Source organism: Sus scrofa, chromosome 4 (assembly GCF_054392235.1).
Source record: "Sus scrofa isolate SSC_HxYL_T2T_F1_AM1 chromosome 4, Sscrofa_HxYL_maternal_Yorkshire_Landrace_v2.0, whole genome shotgun sequence".
Classification (NCBI taxonomy): domain Eukaryota; kingdom Metazoa; phylum Chordata; class Mammalia; order Artiodactyla; family Suidae; genus Sus; species Sus scrofa.
The window spans coordinates 136,350,124-136,370,277 of record NC_139386.1 but is presented as its reverse complement, the minus strand read 5'-3'; the positions used below and the strand labels follow the sequence as shown (position 1 = coordinate 136,370,277).

Here is a 20,154-nt window from a genome sequence, read left to right as displayed (position 1 = left end):
TTTCTTTGTGAACTGAAAAGGCTGAACTCAGTCTTCTACAGAGAATTTTCAGTCTCCAAAATCCTGTTTCTAAGCTGGTGTTCAAGCCCTGAACGACTTACCAAACAAGAGAACTTCCCGCTCCTTCTCAGGCTAAGCACCTTCAGATGCCCTCCTAAAATGAGCAAGAATGGGTACAAGTCTGTTTTTCCCCACCTTCCAGCAAGGCCTCAGATAGGCATAGATTTTTAATGCTCTTTGAAGTCATACTCAGACAGGGGCTCATCATTTCTGTCTTGAAACATTTTAGGTGGAGATCTTTCAATTTTCCTTCCGGGACTAGATTTCTTCAGGTATTACAAAGGGTGTGGTCATAGGGAAACAAAAGCCAGGTCTGGCTTCAACGGTAACTGTTTCAGGACATCAGGCATCAAAGGGGCAAAGCCATGCTGGACACCTTTCACGCTTCTTCCACTGTCTTCCCTTCTAGCTCCCTTCATGTTCTCCTTGCAGAAACAGAGAGGCAAGGTATGAAGATTAGTCTCTTTTTTTTTGTTTTTGTTTTGGTCCTCTTCTCTCAAGTCCATAAGGAAAAAAAATTCTGTTAAAGTCTGTCATTTAAATGAGTTTTATAAGATTCTTCATGTGGGGTAATCAGATCTACTTCAGATATAAGATTTCAAATACCCAATAAGTCTAGTTACTCTGTTTATCCTCACGTTCAACTGCAAGTTTCTTCCCTTGACAAGCAACCAAGGGCAATGTTAGTGTCTGCCCATGTCCACAGTTGCTGAGGGGCCCAGCCTGAGCCTCACGAGAAGAAGATGCTCAGGATCACTCGAATGAGTCAGAAATCCTTGCCAAGGAGAAACCATGCTTTTCACCACACAAAGAGCTTCAACTTCTTACAAACAGTAAGGGGCTCATTAAATATCTGTTGAATAAATAAATTTTCACTTAATGTCAATCATATCTAAGTAAGGTTTAGAAGAAGTTGACTTCTTCAAATGAAAAAAAGGAGTTCCCATTGTGGCTCAGCGAGTTAAGAACCCAACTAGTATCCATGAGGATACAGGTTCGATCTCTGGCCTTGCTCAGTGGGTTAAGAATCTGGCATTGCTGCAAGATATGGTGTAGGTTGAAGATTCAGCTCAGATCTGGCATTGTTGTGGCTGTAGCACAGGCCAGCAGCTGTGGCTCTGATTCAACCCCTCACCTGGGAACTTCCACTTGCCATGGGTATGGTCCTTAAAAAAAAAGACATAAAAAAAATGAAAAAGAAAAAACACTGGATTTAATTAACAACAGACAGTAGAGAAAAGAAAGAAGATTGGTTAATTTGAAGACACAGCAATAAAACTACCCAAAATAAGAAAAGAAAAAAAAAAAAGACTGAAAATAAAAGAAAATCAAGAGCTATGGGACAACTTTACATGCCAAAATACACATATTATTAGAATCTATGAAACGTGGGAGGAAAGAAAAAGAAAAATATTTGAAGAAATAATACTGAGTCAATGTCAAATATACTGAAAACTAAACCCCATAGGCCCAAGATATTCAATGGACCCCAAATACAAGAAACATGAGGAAAACTACATCAAAGTATATCACAATCAAATTATTAAAATCAGAGCTAAAGAGAAAAAAAATTTCCAGCAGCCAAAGGGAGGCAGATACATCCCAACCAGAAGAACAAAGATGAGGAAGACAATAGATTTCTCACAAATAATACAACTAAAAGAGCAACGTCTTTAAAGTACTGAGGGAAAAACAGTCAACCTAGAATTCTATACCTAGTGAACTTTTTTTTTTTTTTTTGGTCTTTTTGTCTTTTCTAGGGCCGCACCCATGGCATATGGAGGTTCCCAGGCTAGAGGTCTAATCAGAGCTGTAGCTGCAGCCTACACCACAGCCACTGCAACTTGCCAAATCCGAGCCACGTCTGTGACCTACACCACAGCTCACAGCAATGCTGGATCCTCAACCCACTGAGTGAGGCCAGGGACTGAACCCTCAACCACATGGTTCCTAGTTGGATTCGTTAGCCACTGAGCCACTACAGGAACTCGGAACTATTTTTTTTTTTTTTTTTAATGAAGGTGAAGAGTTCCCCTGTGGCACAGTGGGTTAAGGACCTGATATTGCCCCAGCTGTGGTGTAGGTTGCAGCTATGGCTCAGATTTTTTTTTTTTTTTTTTTTTTGCTATTTCTTGGGCCGCTCCTGCGGCATATGGAGGTTCCCAGGCCGGGGGTCGAATCAGAGCTGTAGCCACTGGCCTACGCCAGAGCCACAGCAACGTGGGATCCGAGCCACGTATGCAACCTACACCACAGCTCACGGCAACGCCGGATCGTTTAACCCACTGAGCAAGGCCAGGGATCAAACCCGCAACCTCATGGTTCCTAGTTGGATTCGTTAACCACTGCGCCACGACGGGAACTCCTATGGCTCAGATTTGATCCTTGACTTGAGAACTTCCACATGCTGTGGTTGCGGCAAGGAAGGAAGGAAGGAAGGAAGGAAAAGAAAAAGAGGTGAAATGGTTTTTCAGGAGTTCCCGTCATGGTGCAGCAGAAAAGAATCCAACTAGGAACCATGAAGTTTCAGGTTTGATCCCTGACCTCACTTAGTGGGTTAAGAATCCGGCATTGCTGTTAAGCTGTGGTGTAGGCCACAGACACAGCTCAGATCTGGCATTGCTGTGGCTCTGGCGTAGGCCCATGGCAACAGCTCTGATTAGACCCCTAGCCTGGGAACCTCCATATGCCTCAGGTGTGGTACTAAAAAAAAGGCAAAAGACAAAAAAAAAAAAAAAAAAAAAAAAAAGGTTTTTCAGACATACAGAAGCTGAAAGAACTTTTTATCCAACAGACCTGTGTTATAAGAAACGCTAAAGGAGGCCCTTTGTGTAGAAGTTAAAGGGCACCCGATGGGAACCAGGAACTACACAAAAGAGAGAAGCGCGCTGGGGATGGAACTACATGGGCAGATATAAACACATTCAATTATTTAAGTTGCTGTAAAAGATATCTGACTGTTTAAAGCGAAAATAGTAACAATGCATTGTTCCAGTTTATATCTGGAAGTAAACTGTATGACAACCATGACATGAAAGCCAAGACGGGAGAAACAGAAACATGTTGCTCTTAGGTTTTCATGCTGTACGTGTAGTTATACACGTGTACCATGAGCCTACAGCAAAGTGTATTAGCCAATAAGCTAACATGTGCACTCGAACAGAATCCTAAAAAAATACTTAATTAATCCAAAAGAAGGCAGAAAAAGAGGAAAACCATATTACCAATCACATGCACTTTGAGTTATGGAAATCCCTTAATCATAAGGTAAAGACTTTTGGGTTGGATAAAAAGGCAAAAGAACTACATGTTGCCTAACAAGAAGCCCCTGTAAATATAAGGCACAAATAAGCTTAAAAGGCTGGATAAAGATATGCCATGCTAACAGTAATCTAAAGAAAGCTGGAAAGGCTATGTTACTAGCAAAGTAAGTTTTTGCACAAAGAATATAACCAGGGTTAAAGAGTGTGCTAGTTCATACTGATAAGAGTCAGTTCAAGTGAACACAGGAATCCTACATGTTTACATACCTAATAAAGAGCTTCAAAAGACAGGATGCAAAATTCATCCAGCTGTACGAACGAACGCTAATGCACTTCTTTTACATTATAAATCCAACTGGACACACACAGGATAGACTTAATAAACAGCTGTTTAGGCATTCCCATTGTGGCACAGCAGAAACGAATTCTACTAGCATCCAAGAGGATACAGGTTCCATCCCTGGCCTCGTTCAGTGGGTCAGGGATTTGGTGTTGCCATGAGCTGTGGTATACCACGATCCAAGCAGATGCGGCTCAGATCCTGCATTGCTGTGGCTGTGGTGCAGGCTGGCAGCTGTAGCTCTGATTTGACCCCTGGCCTGGGAACTTCCATATGCCACAGGTGCAGCCCTAAAACCCAAAAAAAAAAAAAAAAAAAAAAGTTGAATGAATCTAACATCTACTACATATCTGATACTTTGTTAGATCTTCATATCTGTTATCTTCTATCTCGACAGCAATTTTGTCAGGTAAGGAGGCACTATGAGTAATAAGCCAAGATCTGCAAACATCCGTAGCAAGGAAACTCAGCAGCTAGAGCCCTGGGCCATGACCTGAAGCCGACAGCCACCACCTGCTAAGAGCTGACCATACAGAACCCACAAACCTCTGTTCCTTTTGCATTTGAACCCCTCCTCTGTGCCAGGAACTATTCTTGGTACTGAAAACAGAGTGCTGAAGGAGACAAGGTGCCTGCCCTCAGAGAACTTACATTGAGACACAGAAGACAGATAACTAACAAGTAAACAAGTTGGTATAGTGGCCCCCCCCTTCTCCACAGAGTGTGTATTCCAAGACCTTGAGTGGATGAGTGGATGTCTGAAACCCCGATCATACCTGAACCTATACATATACTATTTTTTTCTATTCATATGCACATACCTATGACAAAATTTAATTTATAAATTAGGCACAGTAAGAGATTAACATCAATAACTAGTAATAGAACAATTGCAACAATATACTATAATAGAAGTTACAGGAACGTGGCCTCTCAAACCGTCTTATGCAAATTCAATGCCTTTTCCATCTTAACTAAGTACTGACCACATGCTGTGGCCATAATCTTTGCAGTTTGAGGTGAAACAGCAAAACTAGCACAGATTTCTTTTGCCTTCTTCATAATTATCATGGATAGATTATTTGTTCTTACTGTAGGTTTAGCAACCTTAACATACATTTTTTCCTTCCTTATTAAGTTGAGAACTCCCACACTTTCGCTTGAGGAATCCTCTGGCATATCAGAATTGCCACCTCACCACCTGGGTGCTTTGGGGCCACTCTTGAGTAAACTAAGGGTGACCTGCACATAAGCTCCTCGAGCCCGGGACAAATGATCTGATAACTGAGGTGGGGGGATGAGACGAATGCGGATGAGTCCCATCCGGGGAGGGTCAGAGTGGGACAGCGGGAGTTTTCATTTATGCTCCGCAGAACGACATGCACTTGAAAATTTACCAATTTATTTCCAGAATTTTCCACTTAATAGCCTCAGACAGAGGTTGACCAGGTAACTAAATCCTCAGGAAGTGAAAACGCAGATAAGGGACTAGTGTACGACGAACCAGAGCAAAAGCTGAACCAGTGCTTCCCTGTGCGTGTGAGTGGGACGGGGACACAGTCTGTGCACGCATACAAGTGATGAGACATCTATGGAGATACAGCTCTTTTTCTCCAGACAGGACCTAAACCCAGCCCAGCCCACACTTACGGTCAGGGTGAAGTCATAACAGTCAGGGAGTTCGTGATGGCGAATCGTCTGCAGATTAATGGCCTTGAGTTTAAACTGCAGCTCCACCGTTAGGAGTCTGGAAAACAGGAGATTCTGGGGCAGTGAAAACACAGACACACAAACATGAGTTGCACTCCCATCTGCCGCCCTCACCTGTGAAAGTCAAGGGTTAAGTTGAGCTTATTCTCCTCCAGTGTTCCAGTGTCAACAGCTTCATCCGGCTCAACAAAGAAACATTCTGCCACAGAAAGGAATGAAACACGATATAGCACCTCAAATACATACAGAAACTGCATCTTGAAAGGATCATATATTTAAGCCTAGATATTCAGATTCTGGGCTTTTTCTGAATTCAGATTTTTAAAGTTACTCACCCGCACCACGTAGTTACAGGGACTCCCTTGTTATTAATACACAAGTGACTACACACGTTTCTGGAGTGGGTGGGGTAGAGACAGACCTGAGCTCCCCACACTATCCTCTGCAGGGTGCTATCTTCCTTTCTGTCTTTTACGCCTAAACTTGGAGGCTCTCTCCCTTTTTGTATCCTAAGCATAGATTTGAAGCACCTGCCGTGTCTAAGACAAAATTTTGTTTAAAGGACCTATTTTTAGAAATATTATGTGTTGACAATCTCTCCTCATAAACACCTTTTTAAAAAGGAAGGCAGCATATCTTGAGTGTCACTATTCGGTACCATAATCCTTTACTATTCCTCTTAAAGAACATTTTCCAGAGGCTAGTGTTAAAGGTACTTACTTGTTTTTAAACTCAATGACCTAAGCTAATGTTTTAGGTACAAACTGCAAATAGAACTTCGCTAATAAGAATACACGTGCTTGGGAGTTCCCTCATGGCACAACAGGTTAAGCACCTGGCATTGTCACTGCTGTGGCTCAGGTCACTGTGGTGCGGGTTTGATCCCTGTCCCAGGGAACTTCCACATGCTATGGGCATGGCCAAAAAATAAAAAGAAAGAGTAAGCCATGCAATTCTAAGTTTGGGTGTCCCACCTTATCTGCAAAGACAGTGAACATGAAATGCTATTGAGGGGACAGAGTTTCATATACATCAAGAATCTGCAGAGCTCCCGTTGTGGCTCAGTGACGACAAACCCGACTAGTATCCACGAGGACTTGGGTTCGATCCCTGGCCTCGCTCAGTGGGTTAAGGATCTGGCATCGCCATGAGCTATGGTGTAGTTTGCAGCCATGGCTTGGATCTGGCATTGCTGTGGCTGTGGTGTAGGCTGGCAGCTGTAGCTCTGATTAGACCCCTAGGCTGGGAACCTCCATATGCCACGGGTGCGGACCTTAAAATGACCAAATAATAATAATAATAATTTGCCAGCATACTGCTTTATAAGGGCAATATCTGTCTATTTAACTGGCTTATCCAGATTGAGAGGCAGTGGAATACGGTGGCTAAGAGCACAGCGTGGGTCACATTTCAGCACCGCCTCTTACCCGCCCTGCCTTGAGCAGATCACTTACCCTCCAGTCCTTTATGAAATGAGGATAATAATAAACGTACCTCTTTGTTTTTGGTGTTTTTCCTTAAGAACCATGAGTTACAGTGAAGTACCTGACACATGATAACTCTGACATAGTTCTTACTATGACCTAATAGCACAGACCAAATCAATGTTTTCAGAGGTGAAATTGCTGATTTTAAGTATAAATCAAGGCATTCAAAAAGGAAGTTGTAGCTTATAGAAGGACATCACCAGTTTTTACTTCTGGATCAACGTCAAAGGTGTCATTTCCAGGACAGATGTTTCCTTGCTTGTAGAAGTGCCAACAGATCGCCATGGCCGACTGCTCCGCGCCCTCGTTCTCGTAAGCGTGGTTCCCAACCGAGATGCTGCGTAGCTGCAAGTACTTCAACCGACAAGAGAAAACAGGAGCAGCTAGCCATGGGAAGTGAAGCCCAGACCCCCCTCCCTGCCTGCCTGCCTTTGAAACTGTGTCGTTTTCCGCCTCCGGTCCAGGTGGAGACCTGCACACCAATGTGAGAATAAGTGACAGGCTACTGAGGGCAGGATGGCAGAGTAATTAGAGTTCTGGGTTCAAGTTCATCTCTGTGACCTTGAGCAAGTCACAAACTTTCTGAGCCTCTGCTTTCTTATCTGCAAAATTAAAGGCTTAAGCCATATAACCTCCAAGGATCTTTCCTTTTTTGAAGAACTGTGTTAGGGACTGACTTTTACATTTAGTGTGGATACAAATTGTGTTTCCCACAAGGTCAGAGTTCTGCTTTACTATAATACAGGAAGTGGAATACCATTGTTCCGGGTGAACCAGCCAAACTTTTTACCAAAAAAAAAAATAGGATTTTAAAAATCATCTTGGCAAGAATACAGTTTACTCACTTTATAGCAAGAGTCCCCTACTGAAAGCCCTCCCATGGCTTCCTGTTGCTCAGAATCAACTCCAAAGCCCTTTGCCAGGGCCTGTTAAGCCCTGAAAGACTAGCTCCACCTCCAGCCTTCCCCTCACTCCTTTGCACACTTGCCTTAAACATACCCATATTGTCCAGCCTCCATGTCCTTTGCTGTTTCCACTCCTTCAGCCTGAAATACTCTTCCCCAGACTTCAAGCCCCTAGAGAGGCGTTTTCTGGCCATCCTGAGGCCACTATTTATATTTTATGCTACTTAACTTTTTTCAGAGCACTCGTCACTGTTGGAAATCAAATTATTTGGGTTAAACTTCTTTCAAATCCACCTCCTCCATTAGAATAAATTCCGCAGAGCAAGGAATTTATCAAGGCCACTGCGCTTAACTGCAGCCCTGAGAACAGAATTGTAAGCAGAAAGGGTAGGAGTCCCCAAAGAAAGAGAACCAGGCAGGGCTTTCTTGGCACAAGAGAAGCCATTCTTGGCCTAAGACATTTTGTGATCTAAGCCTGGTCACAATGTTGATCTTTGAGCAAGTCTCAGGAGTTCAGGCCTTAAAGGAACAAAGGAATGCAGAAACCGATGACTGTTATCAGACAAGAGGAATAGCAATAGCAAAGACAAAATTCAGTTGCAAGGACTCCCCGCTGGGTCCGTGGTAAAGATCAGCCAGAAGACTGAGCCACCAGATCAACTGGAGCCCAAGGGTGATGCTGCTGACCTTCTCTGACCCTCCTGGCTTCAATCAGCTAAAACTTGGGCCAAGCTTCTTTGGGACTATGCACGGACCCTTAGCCTAAAACCTCCCCAGAGTTCTCGTTGTGGCTCAGCAGAAATGAATCCAACTAGAATCCATGAGGATGCAGGTTCCATCCCTGGCCTCATTCAGGGATCAGAGATCGGGGACGCAGGGTCGGGGATCCAGCGATGCCACGAGCTGTGGTGTAGCCCTGCAGCTACAGCTCCGATTCGACCCCTAGCCTGGGAACCTCCATATGCCTCGGAGCTGCCCTAAAAAGCCAAAAAAACCCTCCCCAATTTTGCTGTTGGGGGGACACTGCCTTGGTAAAGATCCCCGCTGCCCCCCTTACTTGGCTGTGGGTAACAAATTCCTCCTTCTCCTGATCTTTGGCTTGGCTGTGTCTTTTGTTTCACACCCACAGAGTTAAACGCAGTTTTCAGGTAGCAGCATAAGGCACAGAAGATACTTTTTACCTTCAGTTTAAAGTGCCTAACAGTGCCTGGAGGTTGGTGGGGAATGATGTGTCTTAAGTAAACCCCACCCCAATTAATGTTACTACCTGTACACTAGCGCAGGGATCCACATGCAATTCTGCAAAGAACCCAGAAATATGATCAGCGGAATGGCCTGAATGGCAAATACTGTAGTTTTAAAATTGCTTTTAGGCTTACAGTTAAGGTAAAAACGTTTCAGGAGAAATTCAATGAACTGTTTACTTCTTGTTTCTACCCACCTCTCCTAGCAAACCACCAACTAGGTTCAGAGTAGCTTTAGATAAACTTAGTAAACTTAAAACAAGAACCTCAAAGCTGAATATTTCCATCATTACACTATTTTTTCCTTTACAAATTGCAAGACATTATTTAACAACGTATGCAGCTTACTTCAATTACTGTAGATTCCTGGCCTATTTTCGAAAACTGAATGCTATCAGAAAGCCTTAGTGTCATAAACATGTATTTTATCTCACTGTGCATAGTTTGTTTCTACATAATGAAGAGCAACAATTGCACTATAACAATTTTTTGAAGAAGGGTTTTGATAATTTTGAAATGTTGTTTGCAGACTAACCCAGTTGGAAGAACTGACTTTAAGAAAGCTTCCAACAATTCCCACAAGATACGAATTTTCAGACTTGAGAAAGTACTGTTTGTAGCAAAAACAAATTGATTAGAAACTCAGAATAGAATTTGACTCATCTGTATGAACAAGCTTCCTTTGGGGGGGAGTTAATCAATGTTACAATAAAATCATTGTCACAGATGACATAAACCCTTATTTTTTAAATGAACTTTCAGGTCTCGGTTACTATATACTCTACAAAGTCAATATTCTCATTATTTGTGAAGAACCTCTGAAAGTGTAAACTCTGAAGACTTAATGACTACTTACAACCAGGGTCACGGTGGATCCTTTGAAATCTTAGAGGTTCTCATGCCAAGCCCTCGCTCTGACTGGTTTAATTAAGACTTTGAAGTTTCTGTCTCTCTATTACTAAACAAAAGCCTCTCTTAACTTCTACTTTTGTAAAAGGCTGTCGGCAATACAAAAAAATTAAGGGTTTTATACATGACATTTATATATTTCATTTTAAAGTTCACCCTTGTACACTTGAATGTCAGTTTCTATTATGTATACTGGCAACAATTCTCTGGTCGAATTTTTCTCCCCCCAAAAAGTATGCACACACTTGATTTACCTGGTTCACTGCGAAGACGATCCGATCGTATACGTCGCTTTGGGTGTACACGGCATATGTGTCATCCATCTGGTCCACATAGCCCTTTAGAAAGAGGTGTTTAAATGCTATCGTGTTCTCTTCCTTGAAAGCTACCACCATCTGGTTACTTAGCCCGAAAAAGATCAGCTTAAAAGAAAAAAAGGAAAAGTAAGAGGGTAAAAAAGTGATGAAATAGAAGTTCTCCATATAATAAAACAATTTATCTATTCAAGATTCAATCTCGGAGTTCCCGTCGTGGTGCAGTGGTTAACAAATCCGACTAGGAACCATGAGGTTGCGGGTTCGGTCCCTGCCCTTGCTCAGTGGGTTAACGATCCGGCGTGGCCGTGAGCTGTGGTGTAGGTTGCAGACGCGGCTCGGATCCCATGTTGCTGTGGCTCTGGCGTAGGCCAGCGGCTACAACTCCGATTAGACCCCTAGCCTGGGAACCTCCATATGCTGCGGAAGCGGCCCAAAGAAATAGCAAAAAGACAAAAAAAAAAAAAAAAAAAAAGATTCAATCTCTAACTAGCCAAGACATGAAGCAACCTAAATGTCCATTGACAGATGAATGGATAAAAACAATGTGGTATATGCATATATATATGTTCATATGTACATTGTATGTATACATGTATGTTACATACATATATAATGGAAAACTACACAACCATAAAAAGAATAAAATAATGCCATTTGCGGCAACATGGATGGACCTACAGGCTCTCATGCTAAGTGAAGTGAGCCAGACAAAGATAAATGTCATATGATATCACTTATATGCGAAATTTAAAAAAATGATACAGGGGAGTTCCCGTCGTGGCGCAGTGGTTAACGAATCCGACTAGGAACCATGAGGTTGCGGGTTCGGTCCCTGCCCTTGCTCAGTGGGTTAACGATCCGGCATTGCTGTGAGCTGTAGTGTAGGTTGCAGACACAGCTCGGATCCCGCGTTGCTGTGGCTCTGGTGTAGGCCGGTGGCTACAGCTCCGATTCAACCCCTAGCCTGGGAACCTCCATATGCCGCGGGAGCAGCCCAAGAAATAGCAACAACAACAACAACAACAACAACAACAACAACAACAAAAAAAAAAGATACGAATGAGCTTATTTACAAAACAGAAACAGACTTACAGATACAGAAAACAAATTTACCCAAGGGGAGGGGAGGATAAGTTGGAGTCTGGAAGTAGTAGATACAAACTAAACCATATATGTTTTTATGTGTCTATTTATATATAAAATAGATAACAGGAGTTCCCGTGGTGGCGCAGTGGTTAACGAATCCGACTAGGAACCATGAGGTTGTGGGTTCGATCCCTGCCCTTGCTCAGTGGGTTAACGATCCGGCGTTGCCGTGAGCTGTGGTGTAGGTTGCAGACCTGGCTCGGATCCCATGTTGCTGTGGCTCTGGAGTAGGCCAGCGGCTACACTCCGATTTGACCCCTAGCCTGGGAACCTCCATATGCCGTGGGAGCAGCCCAAGAAATAGCAAAAAGACCAAAAAAATAAATAAATAAATAAATAAAAATAAAATAGATAACTGAGGGATGGACTAGGAGTATGGGTTTAGTAGATGAAAATTATTGCATTTAGAATAGATGGACAATAAGGGCCTACTGTACAGCACAGGAACTGTATCCAATCTCCTGGGATAGACCTTGATGGAAAATAATATATTTTTAAAAAGAGTGCATAAAACAGAGAACAAGGGTCTACTGAACAGCATAGAGAATTATACTCAATACTTCATAATATCCTATAAGGGAAAAGAATATGAAAAACAATATAAATATGTATTTATATGTACACATGTGTGTATATAAAACTGAACTGCTTTGCCGTAAACCAGAAACACATTATAAATTAACTATACTTTAATTTTTTTTAAAGAAGATTCAATGTCTATCTTGAATATATTCGATAGAAATTAAACTTTTGGCAGCTGTGAATTAATTTGTCCTTAAACATAAGGTGGGTTTTCAGTTTTAAAACAAAAGAAAGCGACCTCGCATGTTTTCAACATTTATTTCCTGGCATGATGTCAGTTATGACACTGTCCTCACCAAGAAAAAGCTTTAGGAGTTCACAGAAGTCCTTTAGGAGTTCTTTCGTTCGGAGAAGCAAGGTGACTTTGACTAAGGAAGTAAGGAGATTTCTCTAAGGAGGAAATCCTGAAACCCTGAAGTATGCGCATGGTTTGGGCAGGGGACCTTTGAGGAGCATGGGGGACGGCTCAGAAGGGCAAGTGGAACTTAGCACTTTGAGGGCCAGAGAGGACATCGGCATAATTCGATTAGAGAAACAGTGAAAGCAAAAATGTGAGCAGAAAAACTGGAGTCAGACGCTGCAGGGGCTTGAACAGTCAGTGGAAGAGCTCATATTGGATTCTGCAGGACGCCAGGGTCTTGAGGCGGGTGTACAATAAAATGTCAGAAACATCTTACATAAGTCCTATAATCAAATTATCGTCCTGGGTCGAACTACCAAAACTGTGATAGTAAGGCCAAAAGTAAAAAATTCTTCCAGAGTTCCCATCGTGGCACAGCGGAAATGAATCCGAACCATGAGACTGTGGGTTCAACCCCTGGCCTCGCTCTGTGGGTTAAGGATCCAGTGTTGCCTAGAGTTGTGGTGTAGGTCGCAGATGCAGCTCAGATCCCACGTTGCTGTGGCTGTGGTGCAGGCTGGCGGCTATAGCTCTGATTCTGATTCAACCCCTGGCCTGGGAACTTCCATGCCTCAGGTGCAGCCCTAAAAAGCAAAAAAAAAAAAAAAAAAGAAATTCTTCCAACTCATCTCTAAATTAAAGCAGACTAACATAACATATCCTTAATATTCAGGCAGGATCGACCTCAGAGTGTTACATGAAACTCAGTTGTTCTCTCTGCCTTCCTTTCCCGCCCTTCTTCTCTCTCTCTCTCTCTCAAACACACACACACACTGTAAGTTTAGAACATACACCCCCACTTAGATCCCAGAGTGAGGGGCGATGTGTGTTTTACATGGAAAAAAGGGAATAACACTGAAAACCTATGTTCCGTAACTTTCTTTACACTAATCCCACAGTACAGTTCCTAACACGTCCATTTCACAGATGAGTACATAGAGACTCAGAAAAGCTAAATAATTTTTACAAGTCACATCAGCAGCAAGTGTATAATCAAAATCTGAACCCGGAGTTCCCGCTGTGGCACAGCGGAAACAAATCTGACTAGGATCCATGAGGATGCGAGTTCAATCCTTGGCCTTCAAATTGGTTAAGGATCCGGCGTTGCCGTGAGCGGAGGTATAGGTTGCAGACTTGGCTCAGATCTCAAGTTGCTGTGGCTGTGGTGAAGGCCCACAGCTACAGCTCTAATTCGACCCCTAGTCTGTAAACCATATGCCGCAAGTGTAGCCCTAAAAAGACAAAAAAAAAAAAAAAAAAAAAAATCTGAACCCAAGTCTAACAGACTAAATCCAAGCTCTAGCCCCTATCATGCTAACCTGAGTATCCGGGTCTGTGGGGGGATATAGACCAGTCTTACTCCCTCTCACCCGCCCTGGAGATGGGGGCCCCATACGCACACTTGTCATCATTCTCCACCTGACTCGACCCCCATTTCTGACAAGCCTCTTTAAGCTGTGTCCTACTTAAATTTCAATAAGAGGATAGCTTGAGGACTTCCAGCTGTGGCAGGTTAAGGACCTGATGTTGTCTGCGTGAGGACACGGGTGTGATCTCCGGCCTCACTCAGTGGGTTAAGGATCGGGCATTGCCATAAAACACAGCATAGGCTGAAGATGCTGCTCAGATCCAGTGTTGCTGTGGTTATTGCGTAGGCCTGCAGCTGCAGCTCCAATTCCACCCCTAGCCTGAGGACTTCCATACGTCACAAGCGTGTAAATTAATTAATTAATATTAATTAATTAGTTGATTTAAAAGATGATAGTTTAATATTCCAAGGATTTTACATCTATTGAAGTTGATGACCAAAAAGGCTCCAGAGAATTTCCAAAGACATTTTGCTGATTGATTCAAATACAAAAGTACATCCACATGCCAGCACTGAGCTAGGTCCTAAGCATACAAAGAGCCGCCTATGACACAGCAACGTGGCATCCGAGCAACCTCTGCAACCTACACCAACGCTCATGGCAACACTGGTTCCTTAACCCACTGAGTCGGGCCAGGGATCAAACCCAAGTCCTCAGGATACTACTCAGGTTGGCTACACTGAGCCACAACAGGAACTCTCTAAATGCCTTGTATATGCTTATTACTAACAGGCTTAACATCTTCAATTGTTAGTTGATTTTCCTCTTGACCACCCTAGGAAACACAAGAAAGTTAGATGAGCTCCCTAAAAGATTTAGGAGTAATTAAGAACATAAATCTCAGAGGAAATAAAATCTGAGTTTGACTCTCAGCTCTACTCTTCTAGTTGCTGACTATGACAGGTTATTTTACCTAAGCCTCAGTGTTCTCACCTATGTAATGGGGCTACCAGTACCTATCTCTGACTTGTCTTAAGAATTGAACACGATTATGTAAAATGCTTAGCTTAAAATACAGTAAACACACAAGTGGTACCCATCCCTCTAAGAGTATTCATTTCAACTGATACAGGCTTTCCTGCCTACTGATCAGAAAAAACACAGATAAATACTTTAACTATTGTGATACACTATATTATTCCTGGCAGCGAAAAATTTCAATTCAAACTTGCCAAATACTATACTGAGACCTGAACATCCATTTTTACACTGAAATATTAGAGAAAGAGAGCACCTGCCTCTAAAGTCTTGATTCTGCCACGGAGTCATGTGGCTTTAAAAAAAAAAAACAAAAAACTCTATAAACATTAGTTCTTATTCTGTAAAGTGAAAGATACCAGTATTTATCCAATAGGAGTGTTGTTAGAATTAAATGAAAGAATGTCCTGAAACAAGGTAGTCACCCGAATGTTAGTTTCCTTTACATAATATCTAGCATCAGAAACATAGGCCAGAATTTCACCAACCTCATATGATTGCAGAAACAGTCTTAGCTTCTAGCAATCTTAAGCATTTTTTTTTTTTTTTTAGCGCCACACCTGCAGCATATGCAAGTTCCCAGGCTAGGGGTCAAATTGGAGCTACAGCTGCCAGCCTATGCCATAGCCACAGCAACTCAGGATCCAAGCCGTGTCTGCAACCTACACTGGAGCGAGTCCAGGGATCCAACCCACATCCTCATGGATACTAGTCTGACTCATTTCCATTGCACAACAACAGGGATTCCAGCATTTGTTCTTAATAATCAGTTAGCAATTTCAGAGTTTAAAAAAACTCTTTGAATACTAATTTTTTATTTACTTGTGCATTTTTCACCAAATTAAGAAGAGAAAGTATTAATTAAAATACACCCATCATATTCATTTTTCCTATTAAAACCTGCTTTTATTTTTGCCCTTTTGCTTTTAACAAAAGATGTTTATTCTCACTAACAGGGAAATATACCTTCACAAAAGTAAATCTAAATTTTAAAAAAAAGAGTAAATCTAAGTATATATTAAGAATCACAAAATATGGTTTACCCCAAAAAAGAAGCCAAAGAAATGAGACTCAGTATCTCCTAAACGAAGCCTCCCGTTTCCCTGCCCACACTACTCTCTTTTAGTGAATTCCACGTGCACTGCAGGGCTCCCCTGATCACAAGGATGTGCGAATCCAAAGACTTTGCCTTAACAGAAATCCTGAAGTTTCTGAAGAGAGAGAAATTCTCAGGAAGCTAACCAGGAAGGAAAAGAATCCTCTGCTCGGGCACCAGCTAGTTTCCACGGCTGATTTAGTAACTTTCAGCTAAACTTCTTGACTGGAAAAGCCAAACATTAAAATTTAATTATGTGACTAAAATCATAACTTAATGAAAGATGAGAAGGAAAAACGTTAGTTTTCTTTCACAATATTGAAGAGAGAGGGTTTAGGGTTGCGTGTCTCCTTATTTATTGCTCTTTATTGTACATAACTTCAACGTGATAAATGTATGGTTATATATATAAACCACTGTCCATAGGCCTCTTTGTTAGTAAAAGATTTCGGTGAACTCGATCTGAGATGCTTACCTGGATAGTCACCATCGCAATTTTTAGAACTTGCATGGCAAGTTTCCATGGTTTTCGACCTCGAGTCCAGAACTTCTCACAAGGAGTCATGAAAAAAAATTTGAGTTTTCGCCTCATCTGGTCTTCTAATAGACGCTCCTCAGAGGGACATGTGTGCTGGTTAAAAGTGCAGCGATTTTCCTCTTCACGAGAGCTGCAGCTACTTATGACAGGCTCAGGATCTGCCATTTCTAGGAGAGAAAAAAAAAAAAAAGCTGTAAGTAAAGGCAAAAATCTATGTTCTTTGCTATTGCAGGGTAACTGAAGAAACCCCCCAAAAGGATCTGCTTTCAAATAAGCACCACTATTCTAAACTGCAATTTTGATGTTTACAGAATCAATTAGAACAGAGCACATTATTTTTCTTTTTGTTCCGGTTACTCAGAGAAGTTTTATCCAATTGAAAATTACCAAGTACAAGGGCTGCTGTTAGTAAAAGACTATATGTACATATATAGAGAGTATGTATATGCCTTTTACCTCATACAGTAACAGATATAATTGGAGCAGAGTGTCCTGAACACACAGGTAAGGCTTCAGAAAGCAGGTGGATATATGGATATGGCCTCTTATCCATAGATATATGGATATGGCCTCTTTTCCTAAGGATGTACTAAAAGTTTCATCAGATTATCAAAAAATATTTTTAAACCACTGAGTTAAAGGTAAAAGATATGCTATAGAAAACCATGATCCTGCTTGGTTTCTAACCCTAGTTCTACACTGTGACATTTCTGTGATCTTAGGCAAAGTCACTCAGCCTGTGTGAGCCTCCGTTTTCACTTCTGCAACATGGTACTAAGAATACCTACCCTACCAGCAGTAAATCAAAAGGCAAATAAAGCCCTTGCACGGAGTCTAACGCTAAGCAAGCAGCCTCACTCTCTTATAGCCCAGCAGACATAGCTTCCTAAACACCAATAAGGCTCTTTAGAGGCAGTGTGAGCTTTACGGATTTGCAAAGGTCTGCAAAGGAAACTCAGCTCAATTTAAGTCCAAATCCCAATCAGCCACATCACTTGTATTAGCTTTTTATTGAAGGCCTTATATTTATTTAGTACATTTTACTTTTCAACGCATTTCATAACCCCCTCCCCCCTTTTCTGTCCCTTTGAAAAGGATGGGGCTGATTTTATGGTCCTCATAGCTTATCCAAAGTGATAAAGTGGTTCCAGAAGCTAAAAACTATCTTGGATTTTCTTTCAGACTAATATTGATAATATGGAAACTTGTTCAAAATAAGATACCACAAACCACCAGGGACAGCAGAGTTTGTTTTTTATAGTATAGAAAAGCTGGATCTGTTTGATATTTTTACCATGATGTCTCCTGGGAGGTGGGGGGCGCTGAGGTGGGGGAAAAGGGATTCGAACTGCATCAATACAATTATTTTACAAGTCACTGTTTAGGTGCTTTCCAAGTCCAGAATCTGACATTTGGTTCTGAAACAAACATTCTTAGCAAACCCAACATCTCCAAACAATAGACACTGGCTATAAAAACTACCCATGGAGAAAGTTAAAATTCTTGATAAATGACAAGATTTATCAGGATATTGTGAGTCAACACAGCACACAACATATTTACAATAGCATATGCAGTACCTTCCACGTGAAGTAATTATGACAGAACTCATGAAAGTATGGCTGTTAAAAGGTACGAGTTAAAAGGTCTGTCAAAGTCTGAGTACAATGACTCTTAAAGACATAGGGAGAGGAAAAAAGTTAATCCCTTTCGATTTTCACTCAAGAACATTTTCTTTTTTCCAAAAAGGTGCATTTTAACCAGCATTTAAAGAGACTTTACCTAAAGGATTTATAAGGGAGATGATTTTATGTTCATCGAAAGTCGCATATGAACATTCGTATAATAATGAAGCTAATAATTACACAGCCTGCTGGTTAAAGATAGATTTGAAGTCACATTCAACCCTTTCTATTTTGATACAGGGAAAATTAAACTTTAAACAACTAGCCACAGGCCGTGTAACAGAAGAACAAAAAGAAAAAGCGCCAACCACAGTAATTTATTCGGCCCAGAGCACCAGGCTGTCTGGGAAGTGAGTTTTCTCTCACTAGGACTGACCGCTAAACTCCCCGCAAACCTTAGCCTTACCACGTCACAGAATTCCTTCCGAGGGTGCACTTTGAACACGGCGACTGTCCGGACCCCAAACGCTGCCGAGGGTCCCCAACACCGCTGCGCACCCAGCCGAGGCGCCGCGCGGGTCGCGGGGTCGGTGGGGACGCGGCCAGCGGAGCCTGTGGGGGCTCTCAGAATCCACGCCCCGCTGCACAAGGTCTTGATGCACAGCGAGGAGACGCTTAACTGGCCTGAAAGTTGAAGAAAACCAGGGACTGCGCAAATAGTAAAAGGCTGCCAGTTGACGACGACTGTCCTTACACGGCCTGAGGCCGGCTGGAGGCTGCTTTCGCTCGGCGCAGGGAACCGGTTTCGGCCCCGCGTCCCCCCCCCCCCCCCAAGCCCCCTGGGCTTCGCTTCCTAGAGAGTTGCAGTTAGGGGCTGTGCGATCCGCAGGCGGGCTCCGAACCCTCGGCCTCACGGGACGGCCGCCCGGCTCCCAGGCTTGGCCCCGCCCGCAGGTGGCTTCCGGGGGTGGGGGGGGCGCCGCAGCTGGAGTCCCTGCCCCCGGGCGGGGGCGCCGCCACTGTCCTTGGGCCAGCGGCCGAATGGGCTCCGGGCCGAAGTGCTGCAGCTCGCACCCCGCTCCCACTCGCGTCCTTTCCAGGGCGCTGCCGTCCCGGCCGACCCTCCCGCTGGGTATCGCTGAGGGCCGGAAACTTCGCGAACCCTCCCTGCGCGCCGCTGGCGCAGTTCCCACGCCGCTTGATGCTCAGGGCGCTACCGAGCTCTGCTCACCTGCAGGGTAGCTGGGAGCCGGAGGGGGGCGGGGTGGACCTCAGCAGGTCGTTGTGGTGGGTGAGGCGGGGATGGGGGAGTCGAGTCAGAGCTTCTCTGCAGCCGGGGCTGCGGCAGGGCAGCTGCTCTAGAAGCGTCGGAGGCTCTGCTCAGCCCGAGTCCGACGCGAGCCCGGCGGCTGAGTGCCCGTCGATGGCACTGTGAACACCTGCCCCTGCCCCGCAGCGCTCCCGCTGCCTTCCACGCCCTTTCCGGGGTCGTCCTCGGGGATCTGGGGCGAAGGAGGCCTTCTGAACTGGCTGGCGCCGTCCCTGTCCTCTGGGCGCCTCCCTCCCTTCGCTCCCCTCCCTGTCCCCTAAACAACCCGCTTCCCCCTCCTCCGGCTTCCCGCGTTGCTCAGGAGCTGTGGAGCCCGGAGGTGGGAGCGCTGGGCTCAGAGCTTCATCTCTTGGCTAAAGAGGAGTGAAGGGCCAGGTGGGGTGTGGAGTGCCTGGGGGAGGGAGCAGCCCCTCTAAAAGCCCGCTGTTCTGGTTTTCGTAAACAAAGGAAATCTTGAAGGTTGAGACGTTGCAAGCTTGAGCCTTGTACCCTCGCCTGGCCTTCCCGTTTGGGAGAATTGCTATGAAATGGGTGGATTGTTAACTAGACTCTTCTAGACTGGCTGCCAGGCCTGAAAGAGCTCTGGAAAGCTAAAAAGAAGTATGACCCGAAATACTTGAAGTAAAGATGCTTTGCTTGGCCAAACTTCATTCAGACTCCTGAAACCGCCTAGGCTCATCTGTGCACTACCTTGTGACACCCAGTTTTAGCAAGAACCTTGCCAAGTTAGTTTAGCTAGAACCAGCCTCCCCCGTCGCATCTAATGATCAGCTTCCTCACCTTCCACTATTCCCCAGCTGGAGTCTGATCATTCGGGCCTTTTTTCAGCAAGAATCCTGCTAGGTCAGTTTGGC

General features: G+C 43.6%; 1 protein-coding gene across 5 annotated transcripts in view; it reads right to left on the bottom strand.

The window, feature by feature from the left end:
- The window catches only part of MCOLN3 (mucolipin TRP cation channel 3), a 31,308-nt gene extending 11,787 nt beyond the window's left edge, over positions 1–19,521 (bottom strand). Inside the window, exons 1-8 of one of the 5 annotated variants that reach the window (XR_014844929.1) lie at positions 19,202–19,521; positions 18,437–18,654; positions 16,283–16,512; positions 10,173–10,340; positions 7,061–7,214; positions 5,488–5,572; positions 5,314–5,410; positions 102–485 (exon numbers count right to left, since the gene is read on the bottom strand). Coding sequence is in view for 3 of the 5 variants with exons in the window: in XM_085024211.1 (XP_084880337.1) it covers positions 860–913; positions 5,314–5,410; positions 5,488–5,572; positions 7,061–7,214; positions 10,173–10,340; positions 16,283–16,510 (786 nt within the window). In the remaining 2 variants the exon portion in view is untranslated. Of the gene's footprint in view, positions 1–101; positions 1,853–3,960; positions 5,411–5,487; positions 5,573–7,060; positions 7,215–10,172; positions 10,341–16,282; positions 16,513–18,436; positions 19,164–19,201 lie in introns of those variants that run through there. The other 4 variants (XR_014844931.1, XM_021090354.2, XM_085024211.1 and 1 more) reach the window with 4 other exon arrangements.
- Positions 19,522–20,154: the final 633 nt, after the last annotated feature.